Source organism: Lepidochelys olivacea (genome assembly GCF_965140295.1).
Source record: "Lepidochelys olivacea isolate rLepOli2 genome assembly, chromosome: 14".
In the NCBI taxonomy this organism is placed as follows: Eukaryota; Metazoa; Chordata; order Testudines; family Cheloniidae; genus Lepidochelys; species Lepidochelys olivacea.
Window position 1 is genome coordinate 44,052,463 of NC_140424.1, and position 25,795 is coordinate 44,078,257.

General features: G+C 58.6%; 1 protein-coding gene across 6 annotated transcripts in view; it reads right to left on the bottom strand.

The window, feature by feature from the left end:
- Positions 1–18,481, bottom strand: part of DDR1 (discoidin domain receptor tyrosine kinase 1) — a 29,151-nt gene extending 10,670 nt beyond the window's left edge. Inside the window, exons 1-9 of one of the 6 annotated variants that reach the window (XM_084646647.1) lie at positions 18,186–18,481; positions 17,034–17,276; positions 10,192–10,354; positions 6,440–6,575; positions 4,380–4,482; positions 2,228–2,456; positions 1,301–1,448; positions 1,086–1,188; positions 87–273 (exon numbers count right to left, since the gene is read on the bottom strand). In XM_084646647.1, coding sequence (XP_084502773.1) covers positions 87–273; positions 1,086–1,188; positions 1,301–1,448; positions 2,228–2,456; positions 4,380–4,482; positions 6,440–6,515 — 846 coding nt within the window. In that variant the 5' untranslated portion in view covers positions 6,516–6,575; positions 10,192–10,354; positions 17,034–17,276; positions 18,186–18,481. Of the gene's footprint in view, positions 1–86; positions 274–1,085; positions 1,189–1,300; positions 1,449–2,227; positions 2,457–4,379; positions 4,483–5,906; positions 5,990–6,439; positions 6,576–10,191; positions 10,355–17,033; positions 17,277–18,185 lie in introns of those variants that run through there. The other 5 variants (XM_084646648.1, XM_084646649.1, XM_084646646.1 and 2 more) reach the window with 5 other exon arrangements.
- Between the last annotated feature and the right edge of the window lie 7,314 nt (positions 18,482–25,795).

The window sequence follows — 25,795 nt, forward strand, 5'->3', positions numbered from 1 at the left end:
CACCCACCTGAGCCAGACAGTCCCCCGCCCTGGGGCCAGATCGCAGCCAGTGCCACCTAGAGGGGACAGGCCCCGTGTCCCGGTACCTTCATGTAAGTGAAGGCCCGCAGGCTGTCGAACTCGAACTCCATCTCCATGTAGCCTTTGGGGAAGGAGTCATTTCTCCAGCCCACGTAGTCGTAACCCGGCCAGACCCGCAGCTCCTTAGTCTGGGTGAAGTCGTCCAGCCCCACCACGCCATCCGTCAGCTGCCCCAGCCCCCCAAACTGCAGTCTGCCAGGAGGAGACATAGCACCATGGACAGGGGTAATGCCAGCTCCCCACCAGCCCTGAGTCAGGTGCTGCACTGGGAGGGGGATGGCCCCCAGGGGTCCCTCCAGACCCATAGGAGGGGGACTGGCTGGGACTCCTGGGTTCTGGCACTGAGGGAGTGAGATGGGGGAGACCAATGTATCAGGCTGGTACACTGGGGAACAGGAAGGGGGACCTACAGGAGAAGTCAATACACCCATCTTCCAATCTATCCATCCACCCACCAGATCCATCCACCCATCTACTCATCTAGTCACCAGATCCATCCAACCATCCACCTACCAGATCCACCCATCTTCCGGTCTATCCATCCACCCACCAGATCCATCTGATCTATCCATCCGCCCACCAGATCCTTCCACCTTCCGGTCAATCCATCCGCCCACCAGGTCCATTCATTTTCAGGTCTATCTATCCATCCATCCATCATCAGATTTATCTTTCCATTCATCCGTCAAACCATCTTCAGTTCTACCTTGTCAGATACATCCATCCACTCATTCTCTGGCCTGCCTATCCATTTACTCACTCATTCTCAGATCTAGCTGAGGGGGAAGGGGATTGTTTAGGGGACCAGGCAGGGGGTCAGGGGCCGGCAGAGTGTTTGTTTAGGGGTTTGGGTGGGGGTTCACCAGGGGGGGACATGGGAGTCAGTGGGGATGGGGGCCAGGGGACAAGGGTGGGAGGGCCAGCAGAGAGTGGAGTAGGGTGTGAAGGGGCGGATCAATGGGGGTGGGGGTGGGGGACGGGTATGGGGGGCAGTATAAACTCACTTGCTGACACTGTAGCCGTCATAGGTGGAGTCGTTGAGGTAGACAGGCTCCGACTGGAGGACCATGGTCTGGCCCAGGGGGGCGGTGTAGGACTGCAGCCCGTCTGCAGCGGGAGACACAGAGGGATGTGCGTCAGCCACCTTGACCCACACGATGTGGGGCGGGGGGGGCGGGAAGGTAGAGCGAAGTAGGGGGTGGGGGGCAGGGAACCTCACCGCGCCAGATGCAGCCGTACAGCTCCACGCGCAGGCAGACGCTCATGACGCGGTCGGCGCGGGGGTAGAAGCGCACGTAGCGGGCGATGATGGGCGGCCCCAGGTCCTTCAGAACCACCTCGTTGGTGTTCTCGTTCCCAGAGATCACCTGGGCCGGGAGGGGTTAATCACTCCCAGAGCCGGAGCCCCGCCCCTCGCGCCAGCCCCACCCACCCCATTGGGACCTCCCCCACGGCCAGACATCACAGCCCTGGGCCCTATCACATCACAGCACAACATCACATGACACCATGGTGTTGCCACCCTCCACCCCCCCCATTTGATGTCAGCGTTGTCGGATTGTGACATCACAGCCTAGAGTAATGTCATCACCCTCTTGCAGGAGCCGGATGATCCCTGTAACACTGTGACCCCCACCGTGACTGGTGTCCTCAGAGTCACATGGTAGGAGGATGTCACAGGCAGGTGGACAATGACTATGTCTGAAGGGGCAATGACATCACAGAGATGACTGTGATGTCACAAGCGGGCATGATGTGACATACAAGGGGTTTTGGTGTTACAGACAAGTCATGATGTCAAAGTCGCATTGAGGAGACCTCACAGAGGGTCATGAGGTCACAGACAGTGATGTCACAGGGAGCCGTGACATCACAGGACGACAGTTATGATGTCACGGGGGGTGGCGAGAGAAGGGGAAAGTCCAGCATGACGGAGCCTGGGCATGAACCTACCTTCCCCAACTCACTGCCCCCCTCCCTCCATTGCCACCCCTCCTGCCGCTGTCCCCTCACCACACCCGCCCCCGCAGCCCCATTGCCCCTCCACCCCCTCATCTGCCTCCCTTCCCCTTCCCATGCCCCTCCCCGCACACCCTGCTGCCCCAGCAGTCTGTCCCCTTTGCCCCTCCCCACATCCTCCCCCTACCTCGCTGCCCCAGCGGTCCCGCCAGGCGAGCCAGTGGTGCTGGTCACGGCTGTAGCGGAGGCGGTAGCCCCGGGCAAACTCCTTGCCGTGGCCCCCGGCGTGGCGGCCCTGGGTGCCCACCAGGGTCAGGAAGTGCAGACGCCGCAGGTCGACCTCCAGGAACTCGGCGTCGTTGGGATAAACGGGCCCCGCCGGGCACCACGCCCCGTCCCCGTCGCTCGTGTCCAGCCTGCGCCCGGGGACATGACCCACAACGGGGGGGTTAGCCCCGGGGTTATTGTAGGGTCTCTCGGAAATGCTGGGGCTGCGCGGGCCACTTGGTTACCGTTGGGTCTCCGATAAGATTTGGGGCTGGGTTGTTATTGTAGGGGTGCCCCACAGTCCTACATAGGCCCATTTGTTATCCTAGCATCTTTGATACGCACCCGGGTCGCTTTGTTCTTGTAGGGTCTCTCAGGAGATCTGGGGCTGGTTTATTCTTGTAGGGTTTCTCAGGAGATCTGGGGCTGGTTTATTCTTGTAGGGTCTCTCAGGATCTGGGGCTGGTTTATTCTTGTAGGGTTTCTCAGGATCTGGGGCTGGTTTATTCTTGTAGAATAAGAGCTGGGGCTGATTTGTTCTTTTAGGATCTCTCAGGAGATCTGGGGCTGGTTTATTCTTGTAGGGTTTCTCAGGAGATCTGGGGCTGGTTTATTCTTGTAGGGTTTCTCAGGAGATCTGGGGCTGGTTTATTCTTGTAGGGTTTCTCAGGAGATCTGGGGCTGGTTTATTCTTGTAGGGTTTCTCAGGAGATCTGGGGCTGGTTTATTCTTGTAGGGTCTCTCAGGAGATCTGGGGCTGGTTTATTCTTGTAGGGTCTCTCAGGATCTGGGGCTGGTTTATTCTTGTAGGGTTTCTCAGGATCTGGGGCTGGTTTGTTATTGTAGAATAAGAGCTGGGGCTGGTTTATTCTTGTAGGGTTTCTCAGGAGATCTGGGGCTGGTTTATTCTTGTAGGGTTTCTCAGGAGATCTGGGGCTGGTTTATTCTTGTAGGGTTTCTCAGGAGATCTGGGGCTGGTTTATTCTTGTAGGGTTTCTCAGGAGATCTGGGGCTGGTTTATTCTTGTAGGGTCTCTCAGGAGATCTGGGGCTGGTTTATTCTTGTAGGGTCTCTCAGGATCTGGGGCTGGTTTATTCTTGTAGGGTTTCTCAGGATCTGGGGCTGGTTTGTTATTGTAGAATAAGAGCTGGGGCTGATTTGTTCTTTTAGGATCTCTCAGGAGATCTGGGGCTGGTTTATTCTTGTAGGGTTTCTCAGGAGATCTGGGGCTGGTTTATTCTTGTAGGGTCTCTCAGGATCTGGGGCTGGTTTATTCTTGTAGGGTTTCTCAGGAGATCTGGGGCTGGTTTGTTATTGTAGAATAAGAGCTGGGGCTGATTTGTTCTTTTAGGATCTCTCAGGAGATCTGGGGCTGGTTTATTCTTGTAGGGTTTCTCAAGATCTGGGGCTGGTTTGTTTTTGTAGGGTAAGAGCTGGGGCTGGTTTGTTCTTATAGATTCATAGATATTAAGGTCAGAAGGGACCATTATGATCATCTAGTCCGACCTCCTGCACAACGCAGGACACAGAATCTCACCCACCCACTCCTGCGAAAAACCTCACACCTATGTCTGAGCTACTGAAGTCCTCAAATCGTGGTTTAAAGACTTCAAGGAGCAGAGAATCCTCCAGCAAGTGACCCGTGCCCCATGCTACAGAGGAAGGCGAAAACCCCCAGGGCCTCTTCCAATCTGCCCTGGAGGAAAATTCCTTCCCAACCCCAAATATGGCGATCAGCTGAACCCGGAGCATGTGGGCAAGACTCACCAGCTGGATACCCAGGAAAGACTTCTCTGTAGTAACTCAGATCCCACCCCATCTAACATCCCATCACAGGCCATTGGGCCTATTTACCATGAATAGTTAAAGATCAATGAATTGTCAAAATCATGTTATCCCATCATACCATCTCCTCCATGAAATTATCGAGTCTAATCTTAAAGCCAGATAGGTTTTTTGCCCCCACTGCTTCTTGTAGGGTCTCTCAGGAGATCTGGGGCTGGTTTGTTCTTGGAGGGTCTCCCTGGAAGGCTGAGACATCTCGCAGTGGGGCGGGGAGGAGAGACACTCACCGGCTGTGCTTGGCGGCCGTGGAGTCAGACCAGGCACTCGAGGCAGATAGATCCTCGTCGGGGATGGTTCGATCCTGCATGCCCAGCGCGTAGCGACACTTGGCTGCAGAGAGAGAGCGAATGGGGAGTGGCTCCTATACACCCTCTATAGCCCACCCAGCCACTACACATCCCTGATAGCCCACCCAGGCCCTATATACCCCTAGAGTCCACTAAGGACCTATACACCCTGATAGTCCACTAAGGCCCTATAACTCACCTATAGCTCACCTGGCCCCAATACACCCCTAAAACCCACCCAGGCCCTAGACTCCCCCCAGCCATACATCCTAATAGACCACCTGGGCCTATAGATCCCCTATAGCCCACCCGGGCCCTATAAGCTCATCCATAGCTTGTCTGCCCTTTATGTTCACTCTACCTGGCCCATATAGCGCTTCCAGCCCCTATACACCCCACCAACCCCCTATACCTGCCCCTATATCTCCTCTACATTCCCCCTCATATCCTATTCATCACGTCCATATGACCCCTAGAGCCCTCCTCCCACCCCATCCTCCAGTCCCCTTACCTATCCCCCCTCCGCGGCCCCCAGCCCAATCCATTCCCCCATAGCCTGAGGCAGACAGACTGTGGGGGGTAACGTGGCCCAGCTGGGACCCCTGGGTTGGGGAGCAGGGCTTGCGGGGGGGGGGATGGGTCTTCTAGCAGCAAGTAGGGGGAGGAGAAAGGGGAGAGTCCCAATCTGGCCACCAGGGGGCACCCCAGCCCCACACATGAGCCAAGCCACTTGGCCATGGCCCTGTCCTGCTGCTTTCCTGCTTCCCCACTCACCCCTCCCCACTCACCCCTCCCTTCCCCACTCACCCCTCCCTTCCCCACTCACCCCTCCCCTCCCCACTCACCCTTCCCCTCCCCTCCCCTCCCTTCCCCACTCACCCCTCCCCTCCCCACTCACCTTTCCCCTCCCCTCCCTTCCCCACTCACCCCTCCCCTCCCCACTCACCTTTCCCCTCCCCTCCCTTCCCCACTCACCTTTCCCCTCCCCATCTTAGTGCTGGGCAAACCTTCCCTTTGCAGAGAGCTGTTCTGGGTAGCTGTTCCCCAGTCCCTCCCCTCCCCACTCACCCCTCCCCTTCCTTCCCCACTCACCCCTCCCCTCCCTTCCCCTCCCCTCTCCATGCACCTTTCCCCTCCCCTCCCTTCCCCACTCACTCCTCCCTTCCCTTCCCCACCTCACCCCTCCCCTCCCCACTCATCTTTCCCCTCCCTTCCCCACTCACCCCACCCCTCCCGGCTCATGCAGCCCGTGCCCCGCCCCCGCTCCCATCCAGGAGCACCCGACACCCAGAACTTCTCTCCTCGCCCGGGGCCCAGCTGGAGGGGCAGGTGTGGAGGGACCCGAGTCCAGGCCAGGCTGGGGGCGGGGGGGGGGGGGAGTGTCAGGGATTCCCCTCCCGCCTGTGCCCGGGGTGAGGAATTGGGGGGGCCCCCAGGAGGGCTGAGGAGCCGCGGGGCATTTCTCACTCTGTGTGTGTGAGTGTGAGAGACGCTCCCCTGCGGGCGGGAATCAGATCCGTGCTGTGCCTTAGCGTGTACGGAGCATGTTCCTGCGGGTGCGAACACGCATGTTTCAGTGCGCACAAAGTCCGACGGCGAACACGGTTTGCATGGGGGGGGGTGCCCCCTGCTGGGGGAGGGGGGATATGACCTGCTCCCCTTTCACCCATCCCCTGCTCCTCCCACTCCTCCACACCCAGCACCCCCTCCCCTGCTCACCCCCACCCCTGCTGTCCCCGCTCCCTAACTCATCCCCCGCACCCCCTCCCCTGCTCACCCCCATCCCCCCCAACCCCCCCATCCCGTTTCCCCCCCGCACACACCCGACTCCTATTCCAGCACCCGTTTCCCAGCCCATCCCCCGTACCCAGCGCCCCCCGCACTCCCTGCGCCCCGTCCCCCGCTCCCCTCGCACCCCATCCCCCACTCCCCCCCATTCTCTCCCCCCCCCAAACACACACACACACCCCCCACGGGCACTTGGTTTCGCCTAGAGATACCTAGATCAAAGTGCCCCTCCAGTTCCGATGCCCGGACAGACGCCAAGAGGAAGCTGCAAAGGATTATGGGTTTCATCGTGCTCCGCCCGGTCTCAGCCCCTCAGGCCAGGTTAGGCCGGCAACAGGGTCTTCATGCCTGCAGAAAGGAGAGAGCAGGGTCAGTTCAGCAGGAACCGCTCACCCCGGCACCAAGATGCAGCCACCTCTGGGGAGGAGCAGCTGGGTTACCCGCCGCACAGCGGTGCTGCTCCAGGATGGCTCGCCCAGCGCTGAGATGCAGCTGTTCTGGGGTGGGGCGACTGGGGAACAGCTACCCAGAACAGCTCTCTGCAAAGGGAAGGTTTGCCCAGCACTAAGATGCAGCCACCTCTGGGGCGGGGCAGCTGGGTACCAGCCACGTAGAGATGCCGCATGGACGCCGTTTGCCCGCTGGGGACATGCAGCCAGCTCTGGGGTACGGCAGAGGGATGGGGAAGCTGAGGAATGGGAAACCCTGCCCCTCCCCAGCCAGGAAGGTTTCCTGCAGGTCCCCACGCTGGGAGTCCCCAAGGGCTGAGTAACACACACCGTGGAGCCAGGGCACCGCGGCTTCCTGTGATTGTCAGAGCTTCCCTGGCGCAACGGCGGGTGGAGGAGTGAACAGCGGTGGGGTACACACACGTGTGGGCACAGACAGCCCTGCCCCCCCAAAACACACGCACAGACAGCCCTGCCCCCCCAACACGTGTGTGCACGGACAGCCCTGCCCCCCCAAGAACACACGCACGGACACCCCCCGCTACACAACCCCCTACACACACACCCCCCCACAGAGTTGTTTAGGACAGGAAGTGACTCCCAACTCCGCTTGACACCGCTGGGAAGTTCCCACGGGTGAATGGGATCCCCACCCCCACCCACTGGGATTTGACCAGGACACCGGGGTTCATGCCCGGACTCTCTTAAGGAGTCAGGACCTTGGGGGAAACAAATGGGACCCCCACCAGCAACCCCCCTGCCCCGCTCCCTGCGGCTCAGAGCCCCCCTGCCCCCATTCCCTGCAGCCCAGCACCCCAAACGAACCCCCTTCCCAGCAGCAGGAGCCCCCCGGCTGCAGAGGGGAGGCTGTGTGGGTGTGGGGCGCCCGCAGGCCAGCTGCTCTGATAACGGCATTGCAGGAATGTCACTCCCAGCAGCTGCCGGTCTCTTGCCCTGGTAAACAGCAGCTGACAGGCTGGGGGCAGGGGGGGTTGGTGCCAAGTTGGACAGGGGAGGGGAGGAATCAGGGCACGGCGGGTGGGTCCCTTTGTACCCACGAACGGGGCTGATCCCCGGAGCGGGCGGCTGAAGCTGCTCAAAGCCAGGCTGGGTCCCACGCAGGGGCGAGAGGGGAGGGGAGGGGTGGGGAGATTCCTGGACATTGGACTGGCGCTGGATTGCGGCATAGCTACCTGCAAAGGCCAAAGGGGGCTGCGGGTCGGGAGCGAGGGGCTCCGGTGGGGCTGGGGGGGCAGGGCTGGGCTGGCGGGGGGCTGCGGGTCAGGAGCGAGGGGCTCCGGCGGGGCTGGGGAGGGCAGGGCTGGGCTAGCGGGGAGCTGCGGGTCGGGAGTTAGGGGCGCGTGTGGGGCTGGGCTAGCGGGGAGCTGTGGGTCGGGAGCGAGGGGCGCCGGTGGGGCTGTGGGGGGCAGGGCTGGGCTGGCGGGGGACTGCGGGTCAGGAGTGAGGGACACCAGCGGGGCGGGGCTGGCGGGGGGCTGCGGGTCGGGAGCGAGGGGCGCCGGTGGGGCTGTGGGGGGCAGGGCTGGGCTGGGGGGGCTGTGGGTCAGGAGCGAGGGGCACCGGCGGGGTGGGGTTGGTGGGGGGCTGTGGGTCGGCAGCGAGGGGCACTGCCGGGGCTGTGGGGGGCAGGGCTGGGCTGGGGGGGGCTGTGGGTCAGGAGCGAGGGGCACCGGCGGGGTGCGGCTGGCGGGGGGCTGTGGGTCGGCAGCGAGGGGCACCGGCGGGGCGGGGCTAGCGGGGGGCTGCGGGTCGGGAGCGAGGGGCGCCGGTGGGGCTGTGGGGGGCAGGGCTGGGCGGGGGGGGCTGTGGGTCGGCAGCGAGGGGCACTGCCGGGGCTGGGGGGGCAGGGCTGGGCTAGCGGGGGGCTGCGGGTTGGCAGCAAGGGGCACCGGCGGGGTGGGGTTGGTGGGGGGCTGTGGGTCGGCAGCGAGGGGCACTGGCGGGGGGCTGCGGGGTGGGGCGGGGCAGGGCTGGCGGGGGGCACCGCAGGGCAGTGTGGCTCTCCCACGGGGCGCTTTGCTCACGGCTGCCTCGCATTCCCGGCGCGTCGCTGGCATTCCTCGCCCCGGCCTCCGGTCAATGCGTTTCCTTTTCTCCCGGAGCCCAGCGGCCTGAGGAGGTCGCCGGGTCACCAGCCTCCGATGCTGGCGGAGCAAGTCGGGGACCTTCCAGTTGCCAAGGGCACCCGATGAGACCCCCCCCTACACACACACCCCTCTGCCGCGGGGGGCTGGGAATGGGGCAGGGGCCTGTCCCCTCTAGGGGGCGCCGGCTCCCATCCAGCCTCAGGGCAGGGACCGGCTGGCTCAGGGGGGCGGGGAATGGGGCAGGGGCCTGTCCCCTCTAGGGGGCGCCGGCCCCCATCCGGACCCAGGGCAGGGACCGGGTGGCTCGGGGGGCTGGGGAATGGGGCAGGGGCCTGTCCCCTCTAGGGGGCGCTGGCTCCCATCCAGCCCCAGGGCAGGGACCGGCTGGCTCAGGGGGGCGGGGAATGGGGCAGGGGCCTGTCCCCTCTAGGGGGCGCCGGCCCCCATCCGGCCCCAGGGCAGGGACCGGCTGGCTCGGGGGGCCAGGGAATGGGGCCCGGGGCCTGTCCCCAGGGGGGCCGGGTCTGATCTGGGCCCAAGGCGGGCGACTGGCTCCGGTGGCTCCCGAGCAAAACCAGTTACAACATAAAGCATTTTCCGCTGGCTGCCCGGCTGAATGTCAGAGGCAGCTGGGTATTTTGGGCTCTCAGCCATGGTGACACAGCAGACAGCAGGGGAGGGTTAAGGGGCCCACAGGTGACTTGCCTAACTTCAGCGATTTCTTGCCAGGACTCCTGGGTTCTCTCCCCGGCTCGGGGAGGGGAGTGGGGTCTTGTGGTTAGAATGGGGGGGGCTGAGAGCCAGGACTCCTGGGTTCTCTCCCAGCTCAGAGACGGGAGTGGGGTCTAGTGGTTAGAGCAGCGGGGGCTGGGAGCCAGGACTCCTCGGTTCTCTCCTGGCTCGGGGAGGGGAGTGGGGTCTAGTGGTTAGAACACGGGGGGCTGGGAGCCAGGACTCCTCGGTTCTCTCCTGGCTCAGGGAGGGGAGTGGGGTCTGGTGGGTTAGAGCGGCGGGGGGCTGGGAGCCAGGACTCCTGGGTTCTACCCATGGCACTGGGAAGGGAGTGGGGCCCAGTGGTTAGAGCGACGGGGGGGCTGGATGTGTGTGGGAGTGTCTGTGCGGTTGCAATGCTCTGGTCGGGTGTGACAGTGGGTCTGAGTACGCCCTGCGGTGCCCTGAGCAGCGTGTTACGTCTCCCCCTCCCCCCAGCTCGTTGCCATGCTGCCCACGCTTCCCCAGCTGTATTCAGAGCCGGCACAATGGCCTGGCTGGTTGGCGGGGGGGCGGGGCGGGGGGAGAGAAGCCAAGACAAGCGTTTTCTGCCTGAGCTGGACTGTGCACCTGGTCGGTCCACACGCGCCTCCCCCACCCTCCCTGGACACTTCCTGCAACCGCAACCTCCGGTACCTCCTTAACCTTCAACCAGAGGCTCCAGGATCGAGCCCGGGACAGACGGGCCGGCTGCTCCGAGGGGCCGTGCAGACATACACACAAAAGGGATTTTTCTTATCCTGGTTTCCCGCCCCGAGATTCTGATCGATTTGTCCCGTCTCGAATCGGGACAGAAAGTCTAAATTTCAAAAAAAAATTGGGGAAACAACAAAGGAAAATGTTAGGTGGGGGAGTGGAAAGAATCCAAACGTTTTGTTTCCAGTCCAGCCTCTCTTCGGTTTCTGCCGAGTTCAGTTTTAAAACCAACAAGTCGTTTCTCAGCGGGAGGGGGGGAACCCCCAACCCTTTTCATTCCGAAAATACCAACACGGGAGTTTTGGAAAGTTTCGGGAACAAAATTCCACACGTTTTCCAGTCAGGCGGGATCAGCTTGAATGAATTGACATTTTTCGGGGCGGGGGAGACGGGACATTTTGTCAAAAAATTCCCAACCAGCCCGAAAGGGCAGAGACCAGGCCAGACGCACACCCACGGAGGGTGACCGGCCGTCCCGACAACACTGTATCGGGATCGTCCCAATATTTGGGGATTTGTCTTATATAAGCACCTATTCTCGCCCACACCCCACGTCCCGATTTTCCACACTTGCTTTCGGGTCACCCTCTGCGCACACCTCTCGAGCTCTGCCTCCAATGCACGCCAGCACCCCCCAAAGCCCCCCAAGTCCCTTTCCCAGTGTAATACACCTCGGCCCGGCAGGTGGCATGCTAGCCAGCCAATCGCTGCATGGGAGCAGCCAAACTCTAGCCCCCGCCCCCAATTCAAGTTGGGGTACTGGGGTTCAGACAGGAGGCAGGTGGAGGGAGGAAGAAAGAAAGAAAGAAAATAAATAAGGAATCGAAGTCTGACTCTAACCCCAGAACCAGATCAGCTACCAGCAACTCCATCCAAACGTACCAATTTCTGTCCCGTTCTAAAATCGGTCTAAGCCATTCCCACCAGATATCTCCCCCACCCTGCTTAGATACCACCCCGCGCCCAGCCCAATGGGGTCACACCGGATTCACTCTGAGGTCACTGACGGCAGTCAGGTCACTCCAGATTCACTCCGGATTCAATAGGGTCCGAATTTCACCTGGCACGAACAAACGCTTCAAGGAGCAAATAGTGACAGATAATGACGATTTGCTAATTACAGTTATAACAACAACGTTATATTTAGTAATTATCGACCACTAGCTGATTAACCGTATCAATGTACTAAATGCTAATCGGCAAAAACCAATCAAATATGTTCTTGCTAATAAGAATAGCTAGTTATAATACTTAATCGTACTAAGAGCTGATTTCCCATTATAATAAATCATTAATAATTATAATAAACATGTAGTGTATAATAAAACTGATTCTATTCATTGCTGACCACAGATAAATATGCAGATTGTAATAATAAAGTATCATGTCTAATTATTGGTACTGTTGGTTGCTGATTGGTGTTGATAACAGGCCAGGTATGTAATTAGAATACCTAGCTCTTAGACAGCCCTTCTCATCAGTAGTTCTTGCTCATTTCACAAACTCATGGATTTATCCTTCCCAAACCCCTGTATGGCAGGCAATGCTCTTATCCCCATTGTATAGATGGGGAAACTGAGGCACGTAGCGTCTAAGGGCCAGATTCACAACTGAACATTGGCTAGTTTAGGCTGCTTCCCACCTAGCCTATGGAAGATGCCAACCGGAGGGGTGTGGCCTAAGCCCCGCCCCTCTTCCCGAGAAAGGTGACAAAGTCCGGGCTGTAGGGAGGCGTCTAGCACCACTCGGCCTTCTCAGCTGCAAACCTCCTCTTGGGGGCCTCCGCCGGCTGGGGGCAGAGATTCTCCCGCGTAGCTTTTAGCCTGGGCATTCGAGCACTCAGCTGGGAGACCCAGGTTCAATTCCCCGCTCTGCATGGCGGGTTTTGAACTGGACTCCGCCACCTCTCAAGGGAGTGCCCGAACCACTGGGCCACGAGGTAGTCTGCATGGCTCCCTCCATCTCTCCTGCAGAAATTGTGCCACTCTGGATTAAGGAGCGAAAGGATCAGAAGGAGAGCAAGCAGGAGAACGACCCTGTCGTCCAGCGGCGGGGGCTCTCATGCGGGAAAGTCGGGCCCCAGTGCCCCCCCACTCCAACTGCCTCTTAAAAATATTTTCTCATAGTGGCAAAGTTTTGACAGCAGAGACGGAGGGAGCTGTATGCCATCCCAGCGCGGAGGGAGTCGATTTGTATCAGTCAAATGTCGGAAAATGTCATTTTCGCCGTCCGCGCGCAGCAAAACCGACAAGAAAAGTTATTCCTGCCAATAACAATCCAAATTCCCAGCTAGGCAAAGTAAGGGGAAAAAAAACTGAAGGGGGGGATCAAATAGTCTTCAAATCTGTTAAGGGCTGCTGTACAGAGGACAGTGATCAATTGCTCTCCATATGCACTGAAGGCAGGACAAGATGTAATGGACTTCTTCTGTAACAAGGGAGATTTAGGTTCGATATTAGGAAAAACTTTCTAGTTACAAGGGAAGTTAAGCCCTGGACCAGGCTCCAAGGGCGGTTGTGGAATCCCCCACACTGGAGATTTTAAGACCGGGCTGGACAAACACCTGTCAGGGCTGGTCTAGGTTTACTGGGTCCTGCCTCAGCGCAGGGGGCTGGACTCAATGACCTCTCGAGGTCCCTTCCAGCCCAACATTTCTAGGAGGCTAGGAAGAATGCTGTTGGAGCGCCGGTAATGTGGCTAAAAGGCCAGCGTCAAATCCCCACCTCCCCAAATCTCCTGCAACTGTGAACAGCTAAAATCGATACAAATTGTGGGGGGGGGGAATGCTGAACCCCGCCACCCCGCCCCAGGATTGCACTCAACTGCGAAAGTTTCAATCATTCCACATTGGGGGCAGGGGGGATGCTTAAAATAAACAGCAATTTGTCTGTCAAAATGACATGTTTGAAAACCAAATCGCACACTGTGGAGTCTCCCCAGAGCTCAGTGGTTAGAGCACTCACCTGAGATCCCCTCTTGAAAGCCCTTCTTTGCAGGCCGGGGGGGGCGTGGGGAGTAGGGGGACTGAACCGAGGTGTCCTCCAGCCAGGGCGCGCCAAGGTAGGGCTGCGTCGCCTTGTGTTCGGAGCTCGCCGCCCGGCTCGGGCCCACGAGGGAGTTCGGCGGGGGACCGTCTGTGGGCTTTAAGCGCTCTGGGGTTTCAGGGTCCGGATGCCGAAGGGAGGGGGCCCTGCAGGTCGCGTGCGCACAGCCAGATACGCCCAGGGAGCAGCTAGGGCAGACACTTGGGCGCCGAGGGAAGGGCAACAATTGATAAAGGAATCAATCATAGACTAGCAGGGCTGGAAGGGACCTCAGGAGGTCATCTAGTGCTCAAAGCAGGACCAATCCCCAATTTTTGCCCCAGATCCCTAAATGGCCTCCTCAAGGATTGAACTCACAACCCTGGGTTTAGCAGGCCAATGCTCAAACCACTGAGCTCTCCCTCCCCCCCGAGGCGATCCAGTCATTAGATGAGTAATGAATAATGTATTGATCTAGGCATGGGAGTAAGTATTAATAATATATAATTAAAATATTAGTCATTAGCATCCTAATTATGAATGGATCTCTCTAGTCATTAGAGTAACTATCCATGTGATCTATTTATTATTTATGACTAACAATTAAATATACATTAATTATTGCTCTGATTAGAGCAAGCCATTAATAGTTAGTACACTAATGACTACATTAATTAACACATATGTCTAATTACTCTCATGCCTAGCTCAGTGCATTAATGATTAATAATTATGACTAATGACTAGATAATTAATGTATCGATCTAAGACTCAACAGGTAATTAATGATGTACCAATGCTGTCAAATTATTAAGTATTAATCTAGTCATTAATAATTATTACGCTGTCACTCTCGTCATTAAGTGGTTAATAACTGCTCAAGTATTAATCTAGGCATTTCTCACACGAGCCGTGCTTTCGCTCGTCAACCTGCAGTAAAAGAGGATGAAATTGTCACCATACCGTCATAATCCAGTCATTAGAGTGAGTATTACCAATAATGTAGAGATCCCTAGATTATTAATAGCATTGATCTGGCCTTCGGAGTCATAATCATTCGGGTTAATTAATACAGTCAGCTAGGCATTCGATGAATTCTTAATAATTAATGATCTATTGAGCTAAGCGTTTAGAGTCACCCATGTCCCACCTCCCACGTGCCCCACACGCAGTCGCAACGCCCCCTTAGAGCCGGCCTCTGTCCCTCAGCACCTCCGGTCTGTGCAGCCAGCCAGCCCGCCCCAGGCACCGCTGCAAACCCTCCAGCCTGCCCTCAGCCCTGCTCTCCGGGCCTGGATCAGACCGTCCAACCAGCCCCTCCTGCCTCCGGAGAGCACCGAAACATGCCGGGTCTCCCAAGGGTCGTAATGGCCCTGGGCCCCCCCTCAGCTGGGATTCCCGGCCCACGCACACATCCCCAGAGCACCCGTAACCTCCCCCGACACGCTCAGCCGACCGTGGAGCCCGCAGAGTCATGTACGGCGGGGGACGAGCCAAGGGCTAAAGACAGCTCCCCGGTCAGACAGCTGGCGCTTGGCCATGGGCTTGAGACGGGAGGCCGGCCTAGGGTGAGAAACTGGCGTGGGACGGATAAGGAGAGATGCGTGCAGGGACGGAGACAGAGAGATGCCGACGGGGATGGAGGGAGGGGAGCTCTTGATCAAAAGTGTCGAAACAAACAGCAAATACACGCCCCGCCGCCGGCAACGTTAGCCACAACTAAACACAGAGGCCGCAATGCACACACCGACAACGATAAATACATTTAACAAGAACACAAACCAACAACAGCCACTGCCAACCGCAATACGGATACACGCAATAAACCACAACAGCAACACGGACCTTGGCATCCTAGCAAGGAGGATAACATAGATCCGTGTGTTGGCAACATGAGCTACTGATAACAGGAAGATCGGCTGCAGAACCGGGTCACTGGGACGAGCCCCCTGTTATTTCAGCCAGCCCCAGTGTATCATTCCACTCATACATTTCTCAAGCCTGCTCATAACCGCACTGCGTCTGCAATTCATAGCCGCACAAAAAACTCCGACACTCCAGGACGATCAACAAAGCTGGACATTTTTCAGCTAAACTTTTTTTTTTGGCGGGGGGGTGACAAAACCCCCACCACCATCACCACCACTTTTGGCTAAACCAAAACGTTTCGGAAAACGTGTCAATTTCAACAAAAGTTCATGGTGGTACAACCCCGAACGAAGCGTTCGGCTCACATGGCAACATCCCGCTTTTGACGTTTCCGGAATGGTTTGGAGCGCTCGTTTGGAAACCGCAGCTGGAAGCATGGCTCCTTGTTTCTTTAGAGACACAAATAATAAAAAGTTGTGGACGGTCAAAAGCAGAATGAAGTGTTTCAGGTTCCTTGAAATGGAATATTTTGATTGGCCTGAAAATGACATTATTTGGGAATTCTGTTTCATGGGAAATTTAAAATAAAATAAATAAATAATGGTTTTCGTTCCACTTTAGAACAGGGGGAAAAATCCAACATTGTGGAACGTCCCACAAAATGGAAAACACAGTTCCTGCCCAGATCTAACCATCCCAGGGGCAACACACACAACCCAACAACTAACAAAATGTGTAACTATCACAACTCTTCCCAACAATACGCACATATGCAATGAACCGCAACGCATAACTGCCTCACGCACACACGAACCGTGACAAGAACCAACACCCAACCACAAGACGAGAAATAAGTGCATTAAACGCAATGCTAGTCACCAATACAGACACCCACAGAGTAAATGAGAACACACAATGGCAACGCACACAAATAGTAGCAAGAAATAACTACATGAAACAATGCTTAAGTGGCAACACAGCAATTAGGATCCCAGGTCAGATTTCTGAAAGATTTAGGTTCTTGCTGAAATACAAAGGGATTTGGGCCTTTGAACTCCTTTGAAAAGTGAGTTTCAAATCCCCCGCTTTCGTCCTTGGAGAAAAAATGAGTTTCAAACTCCCCTTTCTGCTTGGGGGAAAAAAATCCGTTTCAAACCTCCCTTTCTTCCTGGGGGACAAAGTGAGTTTCAAGCCCCTCTCAAATCCCAGCTTTGTCTGCCCACAAATCTGCCACCTTTAAACAACTGTGTTCATGGGTTGCCAAACCCCAGTGTGGGTTTTAAGTGTGTTTTAATTTGGTTGAAACTTAAATCAATTCCTATTTGTTTTGAGCTAAATCAAAATGAGAATATTACTTAGATTTGAAAAAACCCACACCTCGCGTTCACCCGAGGCTACTACCCATCCGGACCATTTCCCTTCCGTCCTTCGGATTCAGTCCGAAACAGGACTTTTCTGCAGAAATAATCACGACCTTTCACCCCACGGCTTCTTAACAGATTATAAACCTCGTGAGTGGTTATCTGCATACTAACAGTCGTGTGGGCGGGGCTCCAGACTGGGCCGCAGGACACCTGGGTTCTGTTTCTGCCTCTGTCACGGACCTTGCACACCTCACGGGCCCTCTCTGGGCTTCCGTTTCCCCTCCAGCCCCTTGTCTGTCCCGTGTGTAAGATTTCTGGGGCAGGACCTGTCTCCCTGTAGGTCTGGGCAGCGCCCGGCACAACGGGGCCCTGATCTCAGCTGGGGCAGGGCCTGTCTCTCCCTGGGTGTCTGGGCAGCGCCTGGCACCATGGGGCCCTGATCTCAGCTGCAGCTTATACACAAATAAATAAATAATGACATACATTTACTGTAATAGAAACAGTAAATTCTATGATTTATTCTCACCTGTATTGTTACAGCAAGGTGCTATTTCAGTCTCTCTGTCAATATTCCCTTTTCTGCTTTTTTTGTTGTTTTCCTTTTAATAACAGCGGTGTTTCGAGTTATTCCTGCATCTATCCATTATTGAGTATCCATTATTGAGTATCAATGCTATTAATTTACATCCGCCAACACCGCTGACAGTGATGGGTTTGGTCCTGGTCCTTTGTACTCATGGGGCCCATCGGTGCGATGTTTCCTTTCACCCTTCCGAGCAAGAGAATAAGGATTCTTGCTAATGCTGTTTTCATTGCTTGTAATTAGTCCTCCTTCCTGGGCTGGCCCTAGCAGGAGGGTGCTGGCGACCCCCAGAGCAGCTGGCTGGCAGGGACAGAGGGGGACGCAGGGACTGGTGAAAAGGCAGCAGGAAGGAGGGAACCGCTTGGAAGTGGCTGGTTAAAAATGGCTCAGGTCTGAGCTGATACCTGGCGTCTCCCCTCGCCCCCCCCGCCCCTTTCGGAGCCGTCTGGAAACTTCAGAGCCCCAGCGGAACCTGAAATAGCAAGGCTGGGATGCTGAGCTCAGGTTCACCCGTTTTGCTCCAGGGTCACTGGAGATCAGAATCCAGCCTGGACCCCATTGCAGAGGAGTCACTCCGGATTTACACCGGGGTCACTGAGCTCAGAATCCAGCCTGGACTCCATTGCAGAGGAGTCACTCCAGATTTACACCGGGGTCACTGTGCTCAGAATCCAGCCTGGACTCCATTGCAGAGGAGTCACTCCGGATTTACACCGGGGTCACTGTGCTCAGAATCCAGCCTGGGCTCCATTGCAGAGGAGTCACTCCGGATTTACACCGGGGTCACTGAGCTCAGAAGCCAGCCTGGACTCCATTGCAGCAGAATCACTCCGGATTTACACCGGGGTCACTGTGCTCAGAATCCAGCCTGGACTCCATTGCAGCAGAATCACTCCGGATTTACACCGGGGTCACTGAGCTCAGAAGCCAGCCTGGACTCCATTGCAGCGGAGTCACTCCGGATTTACACCGGGGTCACTGAGCTCAGAAGCCAGCGGAGTTCCACCCCCGTCAGAGACCCGGAAGTTTTGGGGTGCCGCCAGATCACCCCGGCTTCCTGCCCTCCCGGATCAAGGTCAAGCCCAAACACGGTACCTTTCCCGGCCGCTCCGATCTTCCGCCTGGCAGACGCCAAACACCATGTAACCCCCTGGAAACCAGGAAGGTGAAAATCCCTGGGCAGGGAAGGGAAAGACACCCGGGTTTTACTCCGCTTTGTAAATCCAGCTTTGCGGGGGAGCCGGCTCCGATCCGGAGGGAAAACCCCAGATCCAAGCAGCGGTTCCGAACGGTACCAGAGCCCGGCTCCGCTCCGGCGTGAAACCGCCCCGAGTCCTGCCGCCCCGGAGTCTCCCCAGCTGCTCCCCTGAGCTCATCGGGAGTTTATGCAAATCCGCAGCCTGGTGCCTTCTCCAGGGGCCAGGATTCGCTGGCAGAGGCTGGGCAAAAAGCCCAGAAATCCCCGCCCCCCCCCCTTTCCACACACACACACACACACACACACACACACACCGCCTCCCTCAGCTCTGGAATTAACACACACACCTCCCAGCTGCTGGCTGCAGGCTTCCCACGAGAGGGCCCCTCGGAGGGGGGGGCTGTGTCTAGGTAGCCTAGGGCCCAAAGGAGACAGCTCTCCGTGGGAGCGGGGGGAGTCCCTGGATTTCCACCAAGCACAGAAAGGAAGTGGTGGTGGGGGGGCAGGAATCCCAGCCCCCCAGCTGTCAGAAAGCTGTTTGCAAAATCCCCACCTGCTGGCTTTGGGAAAGCAGCAAGGGGGTCTCCTCTCTCTGCCCACCTGCCCCGGGCTAGGCTCAAGGGAGTTTCAATTCCCCCCCTCCAATGCCAGGATAAAGCCAGGATAAAGAGAGTTTCAATTCCTCCCACCCCATGCAAGGATCAAGTGAGTTTGGGTCCCCCCTGCACCCCGCCCCCCACTCCATGCTGGGATCAAGTGAGTTTCAATTCCCCCCTCCAATTCCAGAATAAAATGAGTTTCTATTCCCCCGCCCCCCTCCAATGCCAGGATAAAGAGAGTTTCAATTCCTCCCACCCCGTGCTCAGATCAAGTGTGTTTGGGTCCCCCCTGCACCCCACCCCCCACTCCATGCTGGGATCAAGTGAGTTTCAATTCCCCCCTCCAATTCCAGAATAAAATGAGTTTCTATCCCCCCGCCCCATGCCAGGATAAAGAGAGTTACAATTTCCCCCCTCCAATGCCAGGATAAAGTGAGTTTCAATTCCCACTATACCATGTTAGGCTCAGGCAAATTTCAATTCCCCCCAGCCCCACCCTCATGCCAGGATAAAGTGAGTTTCAAATCCCTCCCACTAGTTGCCTGAATGATTGTGGTTTTTGAGGGGAAATAAGGAGTTTCAGTTCTTCTCCTGCTAGGAACAAGATCAGTTATAAATCTCCTCTCCCGCTGGGAAAAAATGAGTTTCAAGTCAATCCTCTGGGGGGCAAAATGTGAGTTTCAAATCTTCCCTTTTGACCGGACAAGTGAGGAAAAACCTCCTCACTTGCTGGAAAAAGAGTTTCATACCCTCCTTCTGCCTGGGGGAAAATGTGAGTTTCAAGTCGCCCCTGCACACTACCACAGGCCTCGGTTCTGCCCCAGCCCAAATTCTTGCCACCACTGGGCAAAGAGCCCCCCTCTTTTGCAGCCTTGTTGCATCACCAAATCACAAGACCGGAATTCAGTACTGCCGGGTCATATCCCCGGTTCTGGGAGGGGAGTGGGGTATGGGGAGCTGGAAGTTAGGACTCCGGGATTCTAGTCCCTGTTCTGGGAACTTTTATATGGAAACTCATATTTTCCCCTCAGCCTGCCCCCAGGAAGACAGAAGAGTTGAAAGTCCTTATTCCTCACAAGAGGTGTGATTTAAAACTCACTTTCTCCTAACAAGATGGGGGATTTGGAACTCACCTGTTCCCTGGGTAGAAAGGTGGGGGGGACTTGAAACTCACATTTCCTATCACAATTCATTTTTCCCAGCCAACAGCTGGGGTAGGGAACTCACATTTTCCCAGTAACGGGACATGGCTTCAAAACTCATTTATTCCCAGCAAGAGGCAACAGCCGGAGCCAAGGTTTGTGAGAGCTGAGCTCAAGGTACATGGTGTGAATCACGCAGGAGTCAGTCTTCGGAAATCCTGGCTCCTGCCAGCCCTTTAGTTTGGCTTCGATCCACCCTCCAGGCCTTATGTGGCTTTGGGGACAGGAAAATAGCAAGAGTGAAAGTTGGAATTAGAAAGCACAATAGCAGCGTAGGATTTCCCCTACAGCCACGGGGGCCTTTGCCCTCTCGGGGGCACCAACTTGAACTCCAACAGGTTGGCGCAGGGGAGTGGGAAATGGGTCACGGGGCCTGTCCCCTCTAGGGGGCGCTGGTGCCCATCCGGCCCCAGAGCAGGGGACTGGCTGGCTCAGGGGGGCGGGGAATGGGTCACGGGGCCTGTCCCCTCTAGGGGTTGCTGGCTCCCATCCGGTCCCAGCCAGGGATTCACTGGCTCAGGGGGTGGGGAACGGGACATGGGGCCTGTCCCCTCTAGGGGTTGCTGGCTCCCATCCAGCCCCAGGCAGGGATTGGCTGGCTCAGTGGGGCAGGGAACAGGACATGGGGCCTGTCCCCTCTAGGGGGCGCCAGCCCCGATCCGGCCCCAGGCAGGGATTGGCTGGCTCAGGGGGGTGGGGAACGGGGCACGGGGCCTGTCCCCTCTAGGGGGCGCCAGCCGCAATCCGGCCCCAGGCTGGGGAGGCGGCAGGTTGAAGACACAGATTTCTTTCCAGTCCCCAGCCAGGTACCAGGGGATGAGCTGGGTCCTCCAGCGGGTTGGAAAGCACCTTCCACCTGCTGAGGCAGGTCCGGGCCCCTGGCACTGGGGTGACTCAGAGCAGGGTGAGGTCGGGGGCGGGCAGAGGGAAAACGATGATTTTTGGGCCAATGGTTCCCCCCGCCCCCCCATCCCATGAGGTGGGAAATCTTGGCTCCAGCTTGCGGAGGCCTGGGGAAAACCAGGGAGCGGCCACGTTAAGCCAGCCAGGGAGGAAAAGAGGAAAGGAGAGAAGGGAAGGGAAAGGGCCCGGCGGGGAGACAGGGGGGCTGAGGGAGAAGAGGAGGGAGGCAGGAGAGAGGGAGGGAAGAAGAGAGCGAGAAGGGGGGAGGATGAGCGAGGGCTGGGGGAAGAAAGAGACAAACAGCGGGAGGGAGGCGCTGAGAGTTGTGCCCAGCGCCCGCGCCCGAGCTGCCAGGAGACGCCGCCCTACGTGTGGCAGATTCCCCTGCCCGGCCCTGTCTGGGCATGTTGGCGCTGGGGGTTGGTTGACAAGGAGGTCATTCCCCACCCCCAGCCCAGACAGGGAAACAATGAATAGGAATAGAACCCAGGAGTCCTGATGTGCAGCCCATCCCGCCCCTGCCCCCCCCCGGCTCTAACCACTAGATCCCACTCCCCTCCCAGAGCTGGGGAGAGAACCCAGGAGTCCTGGCTCCCAGCCCTGCCCCATCAGCTCTCCACAGGACACCTGCCATTCCAGCCAGCCCCCCTGTGCCCTCCGGGGCCCAAGTGGGCTGGTTCTCATCTCAGAGCCCCGGCCTTGTGGCCGGCAGCTGCGGCAGGGACACCCTGGGCAGACCCAGCTCGATCCTGGCGTCTAAGCATCCCTGCCAGGACCTTAGCGACCAGAGGGGCCCAGGCTTCGGAGCTTGTGCTCACGGCAACCAAAGGGGGAGCAGGCCCCCCATAAGCCACCCTCCATCCCCCTCTACTGCAGCCCCTTACCGGCTTCTGCCTCTGTGCCTCCTATCACCCCCCAAGCCAGGGGCAAGGTCTGCCCCCCGCCTCCCTCCCAGACCAGCACCCCCTGCGCCGGGTGCTGTACACCTCCGGAACACCAACCTCTCCTGCCCTGGAGAGCAGAGGGTTAATCTGGAGGCTCTGGCTGCACTGGGGGGTTGGGATCAGGTGATGGGAGGGGGGCTGGGTTTGCAGGGGGGGGGATTACCCACTGAGCCATGATGCCATGAAAAACGGGTTTCCCAGAATCCCTTGTGTCCCAGACACGGCGGCTTTGTGCTGAGATTTCAATGGGCTCAATAGAACAAGGGGCATGAATAGCCCAGCGGGCCTTGGTCTGCTGCACCCGCAGAACGGGGGGGGAGGGCTGGGCTAGCAGGGGCTGCGGGTCAGGAGTGAGGGGCACCGGCAGAGATGGGGGTGGGGAGCCCAGGGCTGGGCTGGCAGGGGGCTGCGGGTCGGGAGTGAGGGGCACCGGCAGGGCTGGGGGGGCAGGGCTGGGCTAGCAGGGGGCTGCGGGTCGGGAGAGAGGGGCACTGGCAGGGCTGGGGGGGCAGGGCTGGGCTAGCAGGGGGCTGCGGGTCGGGAGTGAGGGGCACCGGCAGAGATGGGGGTGGGGAGCCCAGGGCTGGGCTGGCAGGGGGCTGCAGGTCAGGAGTGAGGGGCACCGGCAGAGATGGGGGTGGGGAGCCCAGGGCTGGGCTAGCAGGGGGCTGCGGGTCGGGAGTGAGGGGCACCGGCAGGGCTGGGGGGGCAGGGCTGGGCTAGCAGGGGGCTGCGGGTCGGGAGAGAGGGGCACTGGCAGGGCTGGGGGGGCAGGGCTGGGCTAGCAGGGGGCTGCGGGTCGGGAGTGAGGGGCACCGGCAGAGATGGGGGTGGGGAGCCCAGGGCTGGGCTAGCAGGGGGCTGCGGGTCGGGAGTGAGGGGCACCGGCAGGGTCGGGGGGGCAGGGCTGGCAGGGTCTGCGGGTCGGGAGTGAGGGGCACCGGCAGGGCTGGGGGGGCAGGGCTGGGCTAGCAGGGGGCTGCGGGTCGGGAGTGAGGGGCACTGGCAGAGATGGGGGTGGGGAGCCCAGGGCTGGGCTGGCAGGGGACTGCGGGTCGGGAGTGAGGGGCACCGGCAGGGCTGGGGGGGCAGGGCTGGGCTAGCAGGGGGCTGCGGGTCGGGAGTGAGGGGCACCGGCAGAGATGGGGGTGGGGAGCCCAGGGCTGGGCTGGCAGGGGGCTGCGGGTCGGGAGTGAGGGGCACCGGCAGGGTTGGGGGGGCAGGGCTGGGCTAGCAGGGGGCTGCGGGTCGGTAGTGAGGGGCACCGGCAGGGCTAGGGGGGCAGGGCTGGGCTAGCAGGGGGCTGCGGGTCGGGAGTGAGGGGCACCGGCAGGGCTGGGGGAGCCCAGGGCTGGGCTAGCAGGGGGCTGCGGGTCGGGAGTGAGGGGCACCGGCAGGGCTGGGGGAGCCCAGGGCTGGGCTAGCAGGCCCTGCGGGTCAGGAGTGAGGGGCACCGGCAGAGGCCCCGACGTTCCCCCTTGTCTCTAGGCAGCTCCCAGGCTGCCTCCCCCAGCAGCCCCGAGCTGAGTCGGACGGGAGATAAGCACTGATGCCAGTTTGCAGGAGGCAGCAAGATCATCCCCCAGCCAGGGATGAGAGGCCCCCCCGCCCCCCCAACACACACAGGTCCCTGAGCCAGCCATGGGAGCCGGCCCCCCCAGAGGCGAAGGTCCTGGCTCCCAGCAGGTTGATAGGAATCGGGGCCTGAGCTGTTTGCTGAGGGCCCGTCCCGGCTCCACCTTGGGCACCTTTGCCGGCAAAGCCAGGGAAGGTGCCGGGTTCAGTGGCAGGCGGGTGGGGGCCCATCCCCAGCAGGTGCGATCTCCTGGCTGCCGGGCTGGTGGAGTGGGGCCGGGAGCAGCGTGGTGCGAGGGGACAGCTGGGTCTGTTTCCAGGCTCCCCCGCCCTAGTGTTAGCATGAGTCTGGTGGGGAGATTTTAACATGCATCCCTGCCCCACTGGAGGGGAGGACTTGGGCAGGGGCAGAATACAGCGTGTGCTCACAAAGGGGGCGATTCAACACTCACACTGTCCCTGTGGGAGGATTTGAAACAGTCTTTTGTCCCCAAGAAGAGAGGTCGGGGGCTCTCTAACACTCATTTTGTGTTTCCAAGAGGAGGCGTATTTGAAACTGACCTTTAACCCAGGAAGAAGGTCTGGATTTGAAACTCACTTTATCCTAGCATGAGGGCAGGACTAGAAACTCACTTCTCTCTCCAGCAAGAAGAGGGAGGAGGGTATTTGAAACCGACATTTAACCCAGCGAGAAAGGGGTTTTGAAACTCATTTTACTTTACATGAATGGCGGGGCGGGGGGGGCAGAGAGCGAAAACCCTGCAAGAATTTTTAAATAAAAGATGCAAGGGGGAGATTTTGACCCAGATTTGGGGGAGGGAGGCTCACACCCCACAACCCTCCAGCACGGGGTGGGGGCAGGGAGTACCTTTCAACCCAGGGATTCGAAACTCGTTTTTCCCAGCCAGAAGGGGAGACCTTGAAGCAGAAAAGGAGCGAGAGATACAGCGGCAGACAGACACCGCCCCGATTCCCTGCGGCCGCTGATTTCTCTCTCTCACGCGCACACAGATCCGCACCGTCCCCAGACAGCGGGCGCGTCCCACGCTCATTAGTTCTCGCTCCCCATCTGTGCCCATCTCCAGGGGGGCACATGCAGCCTGCGATGTATCCATGGGGGGCGGATAATGAGCTACCCGGGCACCCCCCAGCTCCATCAGCTGAAACCCCCTGCCCCCCAGCCCTGGCCTGGCCCCTCACAGCTCTGCTGGTGCCCCTCGATGCCAGCAGCGGGCACCGGGCTGGGCCCAGCCCAAGCAGGGCGTGGGGACGAGGCAGCCGCCGGGGGCCCAGCCGGACAAGTGGGTTTTTATCAGCAGAGATTCCTGGCTGCTGGAGATGGTTAAATATAGACACAGGCTGGGGGGAGGGGGGCGCGGCGATATGGGGATAGACAGAGACGCAGACAGATGACTACACACACAGGCCTACAGAGAGACACACACACACAGCTGAGATCATTTCTTCCCAACCCCCAATTCAGTCCCTTTCTCCGTCTCAATTTTCATTCCCAAGTTTCTGGTTTGTCCGGTTTTTCTGCTCAGGTTGCGTCTCACACACACACACGGCAACAGAGATGCACAAGGACACCCGCACCCGCACGCCCCCACCCAAAGATGCACCAGGAGATACGCACAACTCGACACACTGGACACGTATGCCGGGAACGCAAAGAGGGGCCCAAGCCAACACACACAGGGGCGCCCCATGGACCACAGCGATGCGGCAGGAAACACACACACACAGAGCGACAAAGATGCGCAATGCAACACACACAGTGTGACACAGGGGTGCCCTGCAGCACGGAGGCACAAGGCAACACAGACCCACAAGGCAACAACCACACACCGCAACAGGGAGACAGGCAGGGGGACTCACACACACACACCTTGCTCCCATGATCAACAGCTCCAGCTGGGGCAGGCAACCCCCACACAACACACCCATTCAAGGCCACCAAATTCCCCAGCAGCGTTCCAGATCAGGGCACCGAGAACCTGTTCTAGAACCCGGGGTGGGCCGGTTCCGGATTCCTTCATGATCCAGTCCGGGTTCTCCCTCCTCCCCAGCTTCAGAGAGAGAGACCTGTTCGGGTCCGGCAGGTGGGGGATTAAAGGAAACCCCGGCACCGGATCCCCCCCATCCCTGGAATGGTCTCACCTCTCCCCCACCTCCCGCTCTCCTGGAGGCGGGCTGTTCGCAGAAGCCCCCCCCCCGTCCTTGGGGTCTGCAGCCACCATGAGCAAGGACTCGTTCATCCATTATTCACCAGCCAGGCTGTGAA